Consider the following 15277-nt stretch of genomic DNA (forward strand, 5'->3'; position numbering starts at 1 on the left):
CCCGCCCCGCGCTGCCGAGTGCACGGCGGGCCCGGGGAGCGCCGCGGCCCCTTTAAGAGCCGGGCCCAGGCCGGCCCGGGGGCCGCGGGAGCCCAGAGCGCGGCGCGCGGCGGAGGAGTTGGGATCCGGCGCAAAAGTTTCCTCCCAACTCTGGCCCCGCGCGCCGCCGCCGCCGCCGCCCACTCCAGCCCGGGGCTTGGGGCCGGCCCCGCCGCCGCCAGGGCCAGGGCCAGGGCCAGGGCGAGGGCCAGGGCCAGGCCGGCAGTTTCGCTTTGGCGGGCGGGGAGCAGCCGCCTGGGCCGGGCCCGAGCCGGAGCCGGAGCAGGAGCAGGAGGAGCAGCCCGGCCCCCCGGCTTCCCCGGCCCCCCGCCACCTGGGAGGTAGCTCTCCCCGCTGCCGCCTGCTCTCAGATCGATTCCCGCCCGCCGGCGGCCGCCTGCCCCGGGCAGAGGGGCGCTGCTGCGAGCCCCTGATCCGGAAGGGGGGCCGGGGAGAGGCGCCCCGGGGTCTCCGCCGGCGCCCGGTGTCCCCTGAGAGTGGGGCCGCGCCCGCCAGCCCAGACACCTGTTCGGCCGGGCCCGGCGTGGTCGCCGGGGGCCAGGATGAAAGTGACCGTGTGTTTCGGCAGGACCGGAATCGTGGTGCCCTGCAAGGAGGGCCAGCTGCGCGTCCGGGAGCTCACACAGCAGGCGCTGCAGCGGTACCTGAAGACCCGCGAGAAGGTGGGCGCGGCGCTGGGGGCGCGCGGGCGGGGCGGAGGAGGGGGCGCGGCTGCGGGCTGGCTACCCGGGAGCGCTCCGCCGCCACCGCACCTGCCAGGTGCCCCGAGGACAGGGTGGCGACGCTCTGGGGACGCGGAGCACCTCGGCGACCTGATTTGTCACGACCTGTGGCCGCAACTTTTGTATGTTGCTAATATGAGGGATCTGGGCGTTTGTGGGCCTTGCTTGTTTCAGGGTGGTGGTTGGAACCGCGGCAGCCGAATCACTTGAGGGCTCGTTAGAACGGCAACATCTGGTGCCCCGGTCCAAGCCCACGGCCTCAAAATCTGCTTTTCAACAAGCTCCCAGGTGATTGCAATGGCCAGTGAAGTTTGACAAGCACTGCTGTAGAAGTTGTTGGAGCGAACAGACCTCAGAGGAGCACTCGAAGGTGTTGCTCACCTCAGATGTGATTTTTGACCAGCTAAGGCCCGCCCTACTTCTAATACTTGGGTTAGAAAGTTGATTGGTGTAAGTAACAGATACTCGGAAGTTACAACTAATGAGGCCCTTGGAATTTCAGCCTCTGGAGCTGGCCTCTCTCAATGACTCCAGCAGGAGGTCAGGTGGAAGGATGCTGTGTGCTGACACCAACCAGTCTGCTATTTTTACTTTAACACCTCACTTTCTATCAGCATCTACTAAGTGTGTGGGCAGTGTCAGGTCCGGGGTGACTGTCGAAATGATGACAAAGACTGTTCCCAGCTCTGTCCCTGAAGCCAAGAACAAGTGAAATCTAAGTAAGGTTCCAGAAGTGTTTGTAAGTGTGTAAAGTGAAAGTGAAGTCGCTCAGTCGTGTCCGACTCTTTGCGATCCCATAGACTGTAGTCTACCAGGCTTCTCTGTCCATGGGATTTTCCAGGAAAGAGTACTGGAATGGGTTGCCATTTCCTTCTCCAGGGGGATCTTCCTGACCCAGGGATCGAACCCAGGTCTCCTGCATTGCAGGCAGACGCTTTACCCTCTGAGCCAGTGTGTAAGGCATACTTAAATATTCAGAAGCCGTAGCTAGACTCTAGAACTCATATTGAGTGTTTGGGTAACATCCTGGGCCTGTTTCTTCTTTAAAGAAAAAAGTTTCCATGAAAACTTTAAATGAAGTCCTCCAGGGGCATCTTTTTTTTTTTTTTTTTTGAATCCTCCAAAAGGATATCTTGTTTGCCCCAAATCTTCTCAAATAGGACAAATCATAAACTCTTAATTTAGAGGCCAGTGGTTCTCTTAATGTTTGTCCTCATGCTGTGAGAACTGTAGAAATAGTATGTTGGCCAATTTAATGATGGAAAGATGTAGTTTATTTTAATGTCATCTCGGTTATCCAAGGCATGAAAGCAGTTGTTTTCTCTAAATATCTATAACTGAGGCATTTAAGAAAATCTCTGCATCTCTGTGCCTCCACTTGGAATTATTATACAGGAAAAAATTCCACTCTGGATAAATGCATGTGCATATTTCCGTGAACAGTCAAGAGCTAAAGATGAGTGTAGAGAATGGTCTTTTAATATATTAAATATAATCTCTAAAGCTGGACTTTTTACTAATGGAATTGAGGCAGAGAAAGAAAGTAATCAAAGTAGCCTATATAACTATATAAGTATCTACCTAATGTTTTTTTCCTTTGTTACCATAGTGCCTGCTGTTTATATTGTGTAATTCTGTTAAAAATGAAAAGTGACACTGGTAACCAGTTTTCCTTAAAATCCTATTTTCCTAACTTCTGAAAGTAGTCTAAGGTTAAACCTAACCATGCTATTCTAGACAAATTATTAAAGCAAATTTCACGGAGAGGTTGTTTTATTGAGATGATAAACTTATTTTTATTTTTTTAAACATTGTGAAAAATAATTTAATTCTAAAACCTTGAATATTTAGAAATTCGCTACATGGAGCTGTCCAAGTAATAGAAGTAAGCTATAAGCTTATAAATAGCACACAGGGAATTAACTATAGGATATTTAATGCATTATAATTTGATCTTAAAAGGTGTTAAAAAACTATCAATATTCTGTACTGAAAGCATAATTTATAATATCACAGATCCCATAATGTAATTGTATTGATCAGTTTACCATTATTACCAGACATTACATTTTTCTGTGTTTACATTTATATATTAGTGAATGTGACATTTAAAGGTCACCTGCAACTAATAAATTCTCCCTCCCTTCTTTGGCTTTTAAAATCTCAATTTAATAACTGGAGAGTGATATTTTTCTCCTCCCAAAATACTCCTCTCTCATAGTTTCGTTTTAAATAGCATTGTAATCATAACAAGGCTTTAACTAATATTAAATTATATTCCTAATGGAACTAAAATGTCACGAAATACTCTGATAAAGTCCATGCTTTTATCCATTGAATTTAGAAAATGATGGGAAAAGACCAGAAATATCAAAATTCAATTTCAAAAACAAGTTGGCATAAATTCAATTTCTTTAAATTAGTGAAAGGTTTAAACAGTTTGTTTCTCTGGACAGCAAGGTTTTAATCCCTCATGTGTTACTCTGTCAGTCGTGTCCGACTCTTTGCAACCCAGTGGACTGTAGCCTGCAAGGCTCCTCTGTCCATGGCATTTTCCAGGCAAAAATATTGAAGTGGGTTGCCATTTCTTCCTCCAGAGGCTCTTCCTCGACCCAGGGATAGAACCTGGATCTCCCGCATTGGCAGGTGGATTCTTTACTGTCTGAACCACCAGAGAAGCACAGACTTAATGAGGGCCGCAGGAGCTGCAAGTCGATGAGGATGGGCTTACTCAGTAGTAATAACACAACCACCAAGAGGAATTGTCCTTACTTGGGGCAGGCACTGTTCTAGGTGCTTTGCTGCTGCTACTAAGTCATTTCAGTCGTGTCCGACTCTGTGCGTCCCCATAGACGGCAGCCTACCAGGCCCTGCCCCGGTCCCTGGGATTCTCCAGGCAAGAACACTGCAGTGGGTTGCAGTTTCCTTCTCCAATGCATGAAAGTGAAAAGTGAAACTGAAGTCGCTCAGTTGTGTTGGCCTCTTCGCCACCTCATGGACTGCAGCCTACGTATATCAAATGACTAACTCCGTGAACGAGATACTAATATCCTCATTTTACAGATTGGGGAAAAGCACAGAAGTATGAATAGTATGTGGTAGAATTGACATTTGGAAGCCCAGGAACTGTGTTTCCAGGTCTTTACTCTCAGTCATTAATATGGAGCCTAGTAAGTCATTATGCAGTGGAACTTACCCATCTTATTAATTTTTATACAGTTTGTTTTAAAAAAAAATTCCATCTGTAAACTGCTACAATAATATATCAACCCAATGATAGCAATAGCTATTGTGTTTCTTGCAAAAGGAGGCTTGCGTATGTGCTCAGTCGTGTTCAACTCTTTGTGACCCCATAGTCTATAGCCTGCCAGGCTCCTCTGTCCATGGGATTTCCCAGGCAAGAATACTGGAGTAAGTTGCCATTTCCTTCTCTTCCCAACACAGGGATCAAACCTGGTCTCTTGCGTCTCCTCCATTGTCAGCAAATTCTTTACCACTGAGCCACCTGGGAAGCCTTCAAAGTGTTGAGGCATCCTCACACTCCTTTCAATTCTATCTTTTACAGTATAGGTCCGTATGTTACAGGGGGAAGTCTGATTTCTGTGAAAAATATTGCAGGATTTGCATATCAAGTCTGAAGAATCTTCTTCAGTCTAATTACAAATTGAAAAATTGGGCATGATCTCTGAGATATCTGGGTAGAGAGGTAAGAAGGTAAAGAAACATGTTAAGTGGGAACATTAATGTAAACGAAGCCTGTTTCTTCCTGAGCCCTGAATAATTTAGATGGGAGAAAGGCAGATTTCAAGATTGAGGAGAGAGTTGGGGTTTCTACAGTTTGAAGGGTACATGAAGCCCAAGGAGGACAGTCTGGGTTTTGTGAGCAGAAGAAGAGAACTGGCCACCTCCAACTGAGAAAAACAAAGGAAGCTGGTATTTGTGGAATGTGGGAAGCCAGCTTAATCAGCATCAGATAAGGCTAGAAGTAGGTAAGATACTGAAGAAACTGAGGGAGCTTTGGGGAAGGCTTTAATTATGTGCTGAATTCTCTCAGACTTTGAGGTTCTTGTGGCCTCCCTCATCCCTGTCCTTTGATAACCTCTACTAGGGAGGTGAGTTGACCAAGGGGCAAGAATTAAGGAATTGCTTGTCTTTGGATCCTGGTAGTTTATCATCATCTGAGGCTCTAAATCCAGTTCAGTTAAGTAGTTAGTGGAGAGGGGATTGTCTTCAGTAGTAAAGGTGGGGATCATTGAGTAATTAGTTAATCATCAAAATTACATGTCACAGGTGAATGGCTAATTGAACCATATCCTGCAGGGCTCTCAACTTTGGTTGATCATTAGTTACCTCTAATTTTAACGTTTTAAATAATACATGCTTCAGTCCTTTTCTTCCATGGATTTGGAGTGAAACCTGGGCATAGGTATTAAAAAAAGATACTTCAGATGATACAAATGCCCAGTTAGAATTGAGAACCACTAATTTACTACTACTACATCTTTTGGTGTCACTGAACTAAATTGATTTTTAAAATCATTTGACAGCAGATAATTATGTCTTAGACACCTACAGACCAACTTGTTATAGCAACTATCTTTCTACTCCTACCCTAAGTGAATTCTCCCAGCAGGTGTTCAAAGAACTTATTAAATTGAACATTGATTTTATATATAAGTAAATAAAGGAAAGTACTTGTTCAGTAACAAAAGTACAAATAAGAGTGTATAGTGTGTACATGTGTGTGAGTTCAGGAGTCAAATAGTATGAACACTGAGTTTATGGGGTAGTGGGTATGATAGAATTTTTAGGAAGATTTGCAGATCTTTGTGTATGAGGATAGTGTTTTGTTTTTTTTTAAAAGAAACATCTGATTGACTTTCAAAATGAATCTCTTCTGTATTCAGATATTTGGAATAATTTGTTGGTTTTACAAGTTGAGATCAGCTTCATAGATTGGAATTAGCTAAGAGCAATGGACTCTCCTGATTGACTATGAGATCAGTTTTAGAATTTGTACAATGACAAGAATCAACTGGAAGAAAAAATTAGAACTCTTGAATTCCTGAAATTTTCAGCTTTTGATGTCTTGTTTCCAGAGGATAAGTTTCCTTTATGCATAAGCTAGGACCACACTGAATTCCCCAAATGCTTTTCAGTTTATTGGGCAGTGACTGACTTGAGTGCTTTATTTCCTATTCAGTTCTCTCCTCTCCCAATGTGTGAACTAGATGCTCTTTCCAGCATGTAGACAGGACTGACTCACCATCAGCAAGGCACATGCTTCTAACTTGGTTTTGGTTCTGTTACTTGACTTGCATTGAGCAGCCTCTAAGTTTGCAAACACAGGGCTCATGGGGTCTGCTATGACCCACAGAAGTGTTTTTTAAGTTCTGCTCAGTGTTATATTTTGACTTTTGCCATGTTTAAATAATATTGAGATTTCATGCAAAACTCCAGATTTCTGTCTTTTAGGGAAAAAAGAATCAGAAGCTCTGAGACTACTGGGCTTTACTTTCCCACATGGCAGCCTTCAGTTGGAGCTGAGGTTAGACATCTCTTTAGAAGGAATCATTATCCTCTAGTCCCCATTATTACCATCCCAATAGATGAGTGTAAGTTGTTGTTTTCCAGTGAGAGTGCTCTTAATAAGATTATCAGGATATGACAGCTAAGAGCCATGGTTACTTTTCAGTCCTTATTTTTTATGATATCTCACCTTTTAAAACTCTCTCTACCCAGAATTTCTAAACATGTCTCTGTCTTCTGTGTCTTTGCAGGTGCATCCAATACAGTTTCCCTTGTGTGCTGGTGCCTCGGGGTTCTTTCCTTTATTTCAGTTGGATCTCATCCATTCCATCGCTTCAGCTTCCCTCAGGCACACACCTCTAGCCTTGAACTTGCTATTGACCTCAATATCCAGCAGCTTCGGGACTTCACCACCTTGATGTCCCATACATAGTTCAAGCCCAGCTTGTTCTCTGTCCGTCTGCATGTCCCCATCCTCCTGTCCTGGTGGTTCAGATAGTAAAGAATCCACTTGCAGTGAGGGAGACCTGGGTTCAATCCCTGGGTTGGGAAGATCCCCTGGGGGAGGAAATGGCAATCCACTCCAGTATTCTTGCCTGGAGAATCCCCACAGACAGAGGAGCCTAGCAAGCTACGGTTCATGAGGTCGCAAAGAGTTGGACACAAATGAGCGACTAAACACATACACATCCTCCTGTAGCCTCTTTCTTCATTTCTGGTACCACCATTCACCTGGTTGTCTAATTCAGAAACCGGAAGTCCTTTGTTCTTTGATGACCTCTCATCCTCCATATTCTATTACTTGTCTGGTTGGTCAGAAAAGTCCTTTGATGCTTCCATGTGGTATTTCTTAGATCTGCTTCCTCCTTTCTGCCCCACACCAGTTCTTTCTCATTCCTACTGTGGGGAACTGCAGCAGACCTGTAACTGGCCTTTCTGCCATTCAGTTCAGTTCAGTCGCTCAGTCGTGTCTGACTCTTTGTGACCCCATGAACCACAGCACGCCAGGCCTCCCTGTCCATCACCAACTGCAGCACGCCAGGCCTCCCTGTCCATCACCAACTCCCGGAGTCCACCCAAACCCATGTCCATTGAGTCGGTGATGCCATCCAACCATCTCATCCTCTGTCATCCCCTTCTCTTCCTGCCCTCAATCTTTCCCAGCATCAGGGTCTTTTCAAATGAGTCAGTTCGCATCAGGTGGCCAAAGTATTGGAGTTTTAGCCTCAACATCAGTCCTTCCAATGAACACCCAGGACTGATCTCCTTTAGGATGGACTGGTTGAATCTCCTTGCAGTCCAAGGGGCTCTCAAGAGTCTTCTCCAATACCACAGTTAGCTCCCAATTCTTTCAAACTGTTCTCCATTGAGGACCTCACAGCTGTGGATCTGATCCTGTCTGGAGTATTGCTGGGATATGTAAATGGCTCTTCACTGCTATTATGTGAAAACCCACTTTGCTTCCGGGTCCAATATCTTCTCTATTCCTTTATACCCTTTAAATTTGCTCATGTGACGTAAACTTTCACATTTTCCCCCACCCCAAGTGAATCCTGCTCATCTCTTGGGATGAAACTCCAACTGCCTCTTCTCTAGGAAGTCCCTCCCTCCCTTTTCCCTCACCGTCACTTAGGGGCTTCATACTTGTGTTCCTATAACTCCCTGTGCAGTGTTTTCATTTTGAAAACCATATCTTACATTATACTGTCTACTCATCAAGGTCTACTAACTTAACAGACAATTCCCAAAGGACAGTGGTTTATTGCTTTCTCAGGGGGAGATGGGGTCTATGACCCATGCAGCCACCTACTGCTGTTCCTTTTGGTTTTGGGGTTTTCTGCAGATTCCCTGTCCTGTGCCAACTGGGAAGCAAGGAGAGTGTGGAGGATGCCACAGAAGCCTGGGGGCTTGGCCTGGAAGTGGCAGACATCACTTGTGCCAGCATTCCACTGGTCAGACTGGCCATGTGTGCTGTCCAGATGCAGTGGGCCTGGGAAGGAAGTCCACGTGAATGCAGGAGAGGAACTGTCCGGGCTTGACCACAGAGTGCAACCATTCTGTCTTCTCCACTCTAAGTTGAACTATTTAAGAACAAAGAATGAGTCTTATTTATTCTCCTATCCCTGTTTTTAGCACACTACCAGATATATAGTATGTATACCAGAAATGCTTGTTAAATTGTATCACCTTTCACATGGCTTTCTTTCGTAAAAGTGAGAATCACCTCATAATCAACACTATGCTTTATATGAAATCTTTATATGTGGTATAGTTTTATAAAGAAAGTCTAAATGCAGCTTTTCTCTTGATTATCTTCAAATACCTCATCAAATCCACATGTGCTGTAGGCAGTAGTTGAGTGGCCCATTATATCTGCCGCAATGATTGTCTTAAATAACAGCTTCAAATTTTGATAGGTTGACTCCCTTCGCAGATTTTTGAGGCTAAGTGCTCTGCAGTTCTGGATTTTTAGCAAAGGAACATCATAATGTTTTTGTTTCATGGAGATTTGTACAATGCTGCCCTTTACATTTGAACAATGTTTGATTTTCAGTGTCTTATTTATTAATTTCATGTTGATTTAAAAAATGATTCTGGACTATCTCCATTTGGGTGGATCCTTTATTTTTGAAAGGCACTGTAACTGCATCTTGGGGCTGCCAGATTAGCTCTGTCTCCCCTCTCGGGCTCTACCATTCTTTTGATTGCTGGACTCTTACTCTGTGGATTGCAATGAGACAGAATTGCAGGATACCAAGAGACAGGATGGTTAAAAAGGTTTCACTCTCAATTCAGTCTCGGTCAGATTCAGTACTAAGTATCATGCAGGTAAATACACCCTGTACTGTTCTTGTCCTTTACCTCAAGGAAAGGATATATTAAACTTATCAAGAGGTCCTGGGTCCCAGAGGAGGAGCTGGTGGGGCCGTTTGGTGATGGAGGCAGATAATAGAAGAGATGTCTGCAACTCTCAGCTAAGCCACCAACAGCATGACTAGAGACCCACACTGGCAGGGGAAGGGATCAGACCCAATCTACCAGCTTCACTTGAGACAGAAATTAAGGGTATGTGGGAGAGCTCTGACAGTACACTTCTGATACCTTTTTTAGGGGGATTTAGAGCGAGTCTTGCTTCCATTCTTTATTTGTAGAGACATAAGCCCTACAAAGAGTGACCACTAGACAAAGATGGGCTTCTGACAAGGGATGTATAGACAGGGTTTGTACTCCTCCCTGTTTATAGATAGGTGGCCTGTATTGGGAAAGAGGTGGAGAGAGAGTGGGGCACCTGATTTAAGAATGGTGGGTGAAAACTGCATCTCTTAATGCCATCTACATCCCATGAAAAAGTATGTCACATATGCAGTGAGGCCTTGGTCTGACTCCCAGGTAGTGGATGCTTTGCTACGGTTGCTTTTGATGATCTGACAATCCAAAGGCCACTTCCGTTACTTCAAAGATTGTTGAAGAGTGACGTTGGGTCAATCATTCTGTTTACACTGGAGTTATATAATAAAATAAGACATGTTCCCTGCCTCCATCAGGCTAATAAACTAATATGGCAGAGAAAGGAATGTAGATAAGTAACACGGTGTACTAGATGGGTTTGGAGTGGTAGATGGAAGAGAGTGGTCACCTTTGACTTTAGAGCAGGTAGAGATGAGGAAGTCGTGCCAATTTCACCAGGAGTTACATGTGGGCAGGGTTTAGAAAACAGAATGGCCAATGCTGGGCAGTAAGGGACGGGAGGGCGTTGGAAACAGGGAGAGTGAGACGCTGCCTGCCTCTGACTGAGGATCGGTTCAGTTCAGTCACTCAGTCATGTCTGACTCCTTGTGACCCCATGGACTGCAGCACACCAGGCCACCCTGTCCATCACCAACACTTGGAGTTTACTCAGACTCATGTCCATGAGTCGGTGATGCCATCCAACCACCTCATCCTCTGTCGATCCCTTCTCCTCCCACCTTCAATCTTTCCCAGCATCAGGGTCTTTTCAAATGAGTCAGTTCTTTGCATCAGGTGGCCAAAGTATTGGCATTTCAGCTTCAACATCAGTCCTTCCAATGAATATTCAGGACTGATTTCCTTAAGGATGGACTGTTTGGATCTCCTTACAGTCCAAGGGACTCTCAAGAGTCTTCACCAACACCACAGTTCAAAAGCATCAGTTCTTCGGCGCTCAGCTTTCTTTATAGTCCAACTCTCACATCAGTGACTACTGGAAAAACCATAGCCTTGACTAGACGGACCTTTGTTGGCAAAGTGATGTCTCTGGTTTTTAATATGCTGTCTAGATTGGTCATAACTTTTCTTCCAAGGAGTAAGCGTCTTTTAATTTCATGGCTGCAATCACCATCTGCAGTGATTTTGGAGCCCCCCAAAATAGTCTGACACTGTTTCCACCGTTTCCCCATCTATTTGCCATTAAGTGATGGGGCCGGATGCCATGATCTTCGTTTTCTGAATGTTGAGCTTTAAGCCAGCTTTTTCACTCTCTTCTTTCACTTTCATCAAGAGGCTCTTTAGTTCTTCTTCACTTTCTGCCATAAGGGTGGTGTCATCTGCATATCTGAGGTTATTGATATTTCTCCCAGCAATCTTGATTCCAGCTTGTGCTTCATCCAGCCCAGCAGTTCTCATGATGTACTCTGCACATAAGTTAAATAAGTAGGGTGACAATATATAGCCTTGACGTACTCCTTTTTCTATTTGGAACCAGTCTGTCGTTCCATGTCCACTTCTAACTGTTGCTTCCTGACCTGCATGCAGATTTCTCAAGAGGCAGGTCAGGTGGTCTGGTATTCCCATCTCTTTCAGAATTTTCCAGAGTTTGTGGTGATCCACATAGTCAAAGGCTTTGGCATAGTCAATAAAGCAGAAATAGATGTTTTTCTGGAACTTTCTTCATTTTTTGGTTATCCAGCGGATGTTGGCAACTTGATCTCTGGTTTCTCTGCCTTTTCTAAATCCAGCTTGAAGATCTGGAAGTTCTTGGTTCATGTATTGTTGAATCCTGGGTTGGAGAATTTTGAGCATTAGTTTACTAACTAACGTGTGAGATGAGTGCAATTGTGTGATAGTTTGAGCATTCTTTGGCATTGCATTTTTTGGGGATTGGAATGAAAACTGACCTTTTCCAGTCCTGTGACCACTGCTGCATTTTCCAAATTTGCTGGAATAGTGAACACAGCACTTTCACAGCATCATCTTTCAGGATTTGAAATAGCTCAACTGGAATTCCATCACCTCCACTAGCTTTGTTCGTAATGATGCTTCCTAAGGCCCACTTAATTTCACATTCCAGGATGTCTGGCTCTAGGTGAGTGATCACACCGTCATGATTATCTGGGTCATGAAGATCTTTTTTGGACAGTTCTGTGTATTCTTGCCACCTCTTCTTAATATCTTCTGCTTCTGTTAGGTCCATACCATTTCTGTCCTTTATTGATTCCATCTTTGCATGAAATGTTCCCTTGGTATCTCTAATTTTCTTGGAGAGATCTCTAGTCCTTCCTATTCTATTGTTTTCCTCTATTTCTTTGCATTGATCGCTGAGGAAGACTTTCTTATCTCTCCTTGCTATTGTTTGGAACTCTGTATTCAGATGCTTATATCTTTCCTTTTCTCCTTTGCTTTTCACTTCTCTTCTTTTCTCAGCTATTTGTAAGGCCTCCTCAGACAGCCATTTTGCTTTTTTACATTTCTTTTTGTTGGGGATGGTCTTAATCCCTGTCTCCTATACAATGTCAGGAACCTCCACCCATAGTTCATCAGGCACTCTATCAGATCTAGTCCCTTAAATCTATTTCTCACTTCCACTGTATAATCGTAAGGGATTTGATTTAGGTCATACCTGAATGGTCTAGTGGTTTTCCCTACTTTCTTCAATTTAGGTCTAAATTTGGCAATAAGGAGTTCAAGATCTGAGTCACAGCTCCCATTCTTGTTTTTGCTGACTGTATAGAGCTTCTCCATATTTGACTGCAAAGAATATAATCAGTCTGATTTCAGTGTTGACCATCTGGTGATGTCCATATGTGGAGTTTTCTCTTTTGTTGTTGGAAGAGGGTGTTTGCTATGATCAGTGCATTCTCTTGGCAAGACTCTGTTAGCCTTTGCCCTGCTTCATTCTATACTCTAAGGCCAAATTTGCCTTAGAGTATTTGTTACTCCAGGTTTCTTGATGTCCTAATTTTGCATTCCAGTCCCCTATAATGAAAAGAAAATCTTTTTTGGGTGTTAGTTCTAGAAGGTCTTGTTAGGTCTTCATAGAACCGTTCAACTTCAGCTTCTTCAGCATTACTGGTCGGGGCATAGAGTTGGATTACCATGATAGTGAATGATTTGCCTTGGAAATGAACAGAATGAACTGTCGTTTTTGACATTGCATCCAAGTACTGCATTTAGGACTGTTTTGTTGACTATGATGGCTATTCCATTTCTTCTAAGGGATTCCTGCCCACAGTCATAGATATAATGATCATCTGAGTTAAATTCAGCCATTCCAGTCCATTTTAGTTTGCTGATTCCTGAAATGTGGACATTTACTCTTGCCATCTCCTATTTGACCACTTTCAATTTGCCTTGATTCATGGACCTAACATTCCAGGTTCCTATGCAATATTGGTCTAAAGACCAGCATGGGACCTTGCTTCCATCACCAGTCGCATCCACAAGTGAGTATAGACAAGGTTTTTTGGAGGTATGGCAAGAAAACAACAATATGGAAAGTTTCCTAAAGCTGATTGTGAGAGGGAAAAGTAGGAATGAGGCTGTAAGAAGCAGCCAGAGTCCAAGCTAGGGGCCCTTTGATATGACTGTCTAAAGAGCATGAAGAGTCAGTGGAACATTCTGGGTAGCATGGTGATAGTGTTTTTCTTTTTTTCTATCGATTGTCCTAGAGGATGGAGGCAGAGGGAGCTGGGAATGGAGGTGGAAAACTGGTCCATGTCCTGGCTATAGGAGTGCAGATTAGACATACAGAAGCAGAAGAGGAAATGGGCTTGGAAATTTCAGGGGCAAAGAAATCAGACTTGGTATTTGACCCTCTATGGCAGGGGTCTCTGACATCTGGGATCTAATGCCTGATGATCTGAGGTGGAGCTGATGTAATAATAATAGAAATAAGTTCACAATAAATATAATGTACTTGAATCATCCTGAAACCATTCCTCCCTCTACCTCCGCTTCCCCTGCTCCACATCTGCCCCCCGACCCCACTCCCCACCCCTTATTCGTGGAAAAATTGTCTTCCATGGAACTAGTCCCTAGTGCTAAAAAGGTTAGGGACCACTGCTTTGTGGTATGGGAAGCATGGGTACAAATGAGGGAGAGGGAGCCCTCTGAGGTTTACGTCTTCATAGTTTACAGACCGCCCAGTGACCACACCTGTGTTCTAGACATTGCAACTTGGGGCTCCAGAGATGAGTGAGACATGGTCTGTGCCCTCCAGGAGCCCCACAGGTGGGGGCTAGGAGAGGCAGGAGGCTGAGGATGGATGAAAGACTTGCCGGGGAGTGTTTAAGGGCGTAGCTGAGATCATAAATCATGAGTTCATAAAGGCGCCAATCTTTTGCGTCAGCTTTTTGGCATTGGGTTAGAGCCTTGATTCAAGATTGGGATTGGGGGCAGATGTGGAAAAAATGTGGCGTCCAGAAATAAAAGCGGTCAGACTGAGATGATGAAGGTATGAACTGTATTGGTGGCTTTCAGCCTTCTGTTTGCCGCTCTAGACGCACTCCTGTGACCTGGGAGGCTGAGTGGTGTGGACTGTCTTGCTCTGCGATGTCTCATTGGCATCAGCCATGGGAGGAGTCCCAGCAGGAGGCAGCTCCCTTCTGTTGGGTTACCATGGGCTGGCTGCCTCCCTTTACTGAAGGATACAACTTCCATCAGGTAGCCCTCCCTGCACACCTGTCTGCACTGCAGTCCCTGGCCCCTTGGGTACCAGATGGTAGCGACTGCACCACTTAGGAGCGCTCTCCCTTAATGTTTTTCCTTAATCCTGGGGAAACCGTTATAAATAGGTTCTTTATTCAACTCCTAAGCGCCCAATTTGGGTGAACCATCTTTTTCTGCCAGAACTTGGATTGATAAATAAAGGAGTAATAAGTTTTCCTTTATGACACAGTACCCACAACACACATATACAAATGAAGTCAGGAGGATGGTAACCCTTACTTAACCCTAATGATACCCTCTTATTTTTTATTCTACTCTTTTTTTTTTAAGTAGTTGGAATATACTAAATTTATTTCACTGCTCGCTGATGGATTAGGGCCCATAGTTAGAAAACCAATGGGATTACCTGATGTATGGGGGCATTGAATGGATCATCAAGTTAGATGGCTCTAGAAATTTTCACAGGTCCAAGATCCCATTGCTTTTTTTATTGGTTGAGGTAAAGTGTGAAGCTGAAGGTAAATTCCTAATAGGTATGCATTACAAGGGTTTAAATTGCAGTCTATGGATTTTAAGGCCAAGTATCTTATATGGATAACATTTAGGTCTTCACCTTTCTGAATGGCCAGCACATGAGCTCGGAGTCATCTTGGCCCAGACTTTCAGGTGGCTTGATAAAATCTTGGAGAAAATGAAAGAGTTTCACTTGCGATCCCATATTTCTTTCATCATGACATAGTCATAGTATTGGTAACTTTAATGTTAGGTTCTGGATTACTTCCTTTTGTAGCAAAGAACTGAGGAAATGCAAGATGGATAAATAATCCTTGTCTGTATTTATAGGCACATTTATAGAGACTCAGTGGGCTTGAGTTTTGACAGCAGTGTTTGATCAGAGACATTTTCTCAGAACCTTAAAAAAAAACAAAACTGCAGTTCAGAAATCTCTAGTTGAAAAAAAAAACACAGAAAACCCCTTTTTTTTGTTTGTTTGTTTTTCATTAGAAAGAAAGAAAGTGAAGTCACTCAAGTCATGTCCAACTCTTTGCGACCCCATGGAC

The 15277-nt window shown here is 44.1% G+C and overlaps 1 protein-coding gene across 11 annotated transcripts in view; it reads left to right on the plus strand.

Annotated features, from left to right (window-relative positions):
- Window positions 1–450: 450 nt before the first annotated feature.
- PARD3B (par-3 family cell polarity regulator beta) overlaps window positions 451–15277 on the plus strand; it is a 1164360-nt gene continuing 1149533 nt past the window's right edge. For all 11 annotated transcript variants that reach the window (XM_055573198.1, XM_055573199.1, XM_055573203.1 and 8 more), the window contains exon 1: window positions 451–722. In XM_055573198.1, the coding sequence (XP_055429173.1) occupies window positions 603–722 (120 nt within the window). In that variant the 5' untranslated portion in view covers window positions 451–602. The remainder of the gene's footprint in view (window positions 723–15277) is intronic.

The sequence above is a fragment of the Bubalus kerabau genome, chromosome 3, assembly GCF_029407905.1.
Source record: "Bubalus kerabau isolate K-KA32 ecotype Philippines breed swamp buffalo chromosome 3, PCC_UOA_SB_1v2, whole genome shotgun sequence".
In the NCBI taxonomy this organism is placed as follows: domain Eukaryota; kingdom Metazoa; phylum Chordata; class Mammalia; order Artiodactyla; family Bovidae; genus Bubalus; species Bubalus kerabau.